This window comes from Piliocolobus tephrosceles, unplaced genomic scaffold (assembly GCF_002776525.5).
Source record: "Piliocolobus tephrosceles isolate RC106 unplaced genomic scaffold, ASM277652v3 unscaffolded_39672, whole genome shotgun sequence".
Taxonomy (NCBI): domain Eukaryota; kingdom Metazoa; phylum Chordata; class Mammalia; order Primates; family Cercopithecidae; genus Piliocolobus; species Piliocolobus tephrosceles.
The window spans coordinates 1-2,873 of NW_022323945.1; the positions used below are offsets into that span (position 1 = coordinate 1).

The 2,873-nt window shown below is 54.4% G+C and overlaps 1 protein-coding gene across 1 annotated transcript; it reads left to right on the top strand.

Moving 5' to 3' along the window:
• Positions 1-64: 64 nt before the first annotated feature.
• On the top strand, positions 65-726 carry LOC113223183 (putative elongin-A3 member C; the record flags this gene model as incomplete). Its single annotated transcript, XM_026452732.1, has 2 exons — positions 65-485; positions 612-726. Coding segments are annotated over 2 exons (536 nt in total), but the record flags the coding sequence as incomplete, so codon positions are not given.
• Positions 727-2,873: the final 2,147 nt, after the last annotated feature.

Sequence of the window (2,873 nt, forward strand, 5' to 3'; positions counted from 1 at the left end):
GTGCTGACGCTGCGCCAGCAGTGCGTCCGGGTGCTTAGAAACAATCCTTCCACCCTTCCGGAAGGGTGGATGCCTGATCGGCTGTATGGCAGAGAGAAATACAATCACGCACTCGTTGGGAACACGGATGAATTATGGAGGATTCATTGTCTCCAGGACTTCAAGGAAGAAAAGCCACAGGCGCACGAGTCTTGGAGGGAGCTGTACCTGCGGCTTCGGGACTCCCGAGAGCAGCGGCTGCGACTAGTCACCACGAAGATCCGAACTGCACATGAAAACAAACCCAGCGGAAGACAGACAAAGATGATCTGTTTCAACTCTGTGGCCAAGACGCCTTCTGATGCTTCAAGGAGGCAAGAGAAGTCTGCAGGAGCCGCTGACCCCGGAAAGGGAGAGATCAAGCCAGCCCCCAAACCCGCGGGAAGCAGCCAGGTTCCCTCCAGCCGGGGCGGCGTGGGCGGTGGCGATAGGGGCGGTGGCGGCCTGCTGGGCGGCGGCAGCAGTGACAGCAGCAGCAGGAGCGGCAGCAGCAGCAGGAGCAGCAGCAGGAGCAGCAGCAGCAGCGTCCTTCACCGGCTCCCTGAGAAGAGGGCCAACCCCTGCCTGAGCAGCAGCAATGAGCGCCCGGCGCCCGCCGCCAAACCCCGGAAACAGGCTGCCAAGAAAGTGGCCCCGCTGATGGCCAAGGCAATTCGAGACTACAAGAGGAGATTCTCCGGACGATAAACTCAGGACTTGCCTTAGGGATAAAATCTGGGGGGAGGAAGAGCAATGCAAAGTCAATGCGGGTTGGGGAACCAAACTTCCAATGGACTCCAGAACCTTTGGCTTGGTGCAAAGTTGAGCCTCTGCATTCTGCAGGTGTCAAGTGCTGGCCCTATGATTTTGCCTCCCGCACCCAGCCACTGCCTCCCTGCTTGGAGGCCACCTCAGAATTCAGAAGATGGGAACGCATTCGGGTCAACTCTACTTTGGCTGTTCACTGATCGTTTTTTGTTTTCTTTTTTTCTTCTTTGTGTGTTTTCTGTTTTTGAGACGCAGTCTCGCTCTGTCGCCCAGGCTGGAGTGCAGTGGCGCCATCTCGGCTCACTGCAAGCTCTGCCTCCCGGGTTCACGCCATTCACCTGCCTCAGCCTCCGAGTTAGCTGGGACTACGGGGGCGCACCACCACGCCCGGCGAATTTTTGGTATTCTTTGGTAGAGACGGGGTTTCACCGTGTTAGCCAGGATGGTCTCGATCTCCTGACCTCGTGATCCGCCCGCCTCGGCCGCCCAAGGTGCTGGGAGTACAGGCGTGAGCCACCGCGCTCGGCCACGGATCCTGTTTTAATTAACGACCTAGTTGCAATCATAAACAAGGTCCCAGATGTGAGACTTCCTTTCTTTTCTTTCTTTTGAAATCATCGAGTACATAAGGACTTCTTGGACACAAACTCTCAGTCTGTTAGTTGACACCGATAACTGCCACTCCGTAAAATGTTTTGTGGTTGTCGTGGCTGTTGTTTTGTTTTAAATGAAGGGCCGGGCATGATCCTGTAATCGTGAGCCATCCTCCTTTGGGAGGCCGAGGAGAGCAGATCGCTTGAGCCCAGAGGGTGGAGACCAGCCTGAGCCAAATGGAGAAACCCCGTCTCCACAAATGATACCAAAATTAGCCTGGCGTGGTGGCACGGCCCCTGTGGTCCTGTGGTCCCAGCTTCTTAAAGGACTGAGGTGGCAGGATTGCCTGAGCTGGGCAAGCGGAGGTTGCAGTGACCTTTCCTCATTCCACTGCACTCCAGCCTGGGTGACAGAACCAGAGCACGTCTCAAAGAAAACTGCTATTTCTTTGAAGAAAGGAACTATGGGATTTCATGAATAAATGCTAATAACTGGTACGATCGCGAAGTCAAAATAGTTTCACTAAGCACCACATACAATCATTCCCAGTCTTTTCACCCGGAACCCCTATGAAAGGATGGCGACACCTTAATCAGCTTATTCAGGTTCTGAATCAAGAAGTCGAAAGCTGCCAATCAGACTTTCTAATTACCATGAGATGACCAGGTTAACAACCTTGAGTTCACCTCATAGGAGCTTCTGCAAGCTTCGGTGAAGCTTGCATTCTAACTCAGGGCATTTCTTGGCCTCACGCGGGCTGGTAATCACAGGTCCGAGTGCCAGATACGACACACGTGCGCACACACACGCACACACCCACACACGCCCACACACACACACACACACCCTTACGTAAATCTCATTCTTACGGGTGTACCAATAGTGAGGGGCAGAGAGAAAGACACAAAGACCTAAGCCACAAGGCAAAACCGAGCAAGGGCCGTCCAGGAGATCAAAGTCCTGTGCCCTGGGCTGTCAGCAGAATGGGTGCTGGAAAGCTAGCTTCTGGAAGCAGGCACCTGAGTGGATGCAGGTGCAAGTGAAAAGAGGCCTTCAAGCCTGAAGAACACGTATGGAGACAGGACAGGGAGCCACAGAGATACTGCCCTTAAGGAAGACAGAAAAGCATTCGTTCCGGGGAAGGGGACATGATCCAATCAGCGAACGTGTAAAACTCAGACAAGTCCGGGCACGGTGACCCAGGCCTGTAATCCCATCGCTTTGGCAGGTCGGGGCCAGCGGATCACCTGAGGTCAGGAGTTGGAGACCAGCCTGACCAGTATGAGGAAATCCCGTCTCTACTAAAAATTCAAAACGCGCTTGGGCTTGCGGGCGAGCGCCTGTAATCCCAGCTACTCAGGAGGCTGAGACAGGAGAATCACTTGAACCCGGGAGGCGGAGTTTGCAGTGAGCCCAGATCCCACCATTGCACTCCAGCCTGGACAAGACTGAAAGATTAGAGTGGAATTCGGCTGCCCAAACCGTGGCACCAA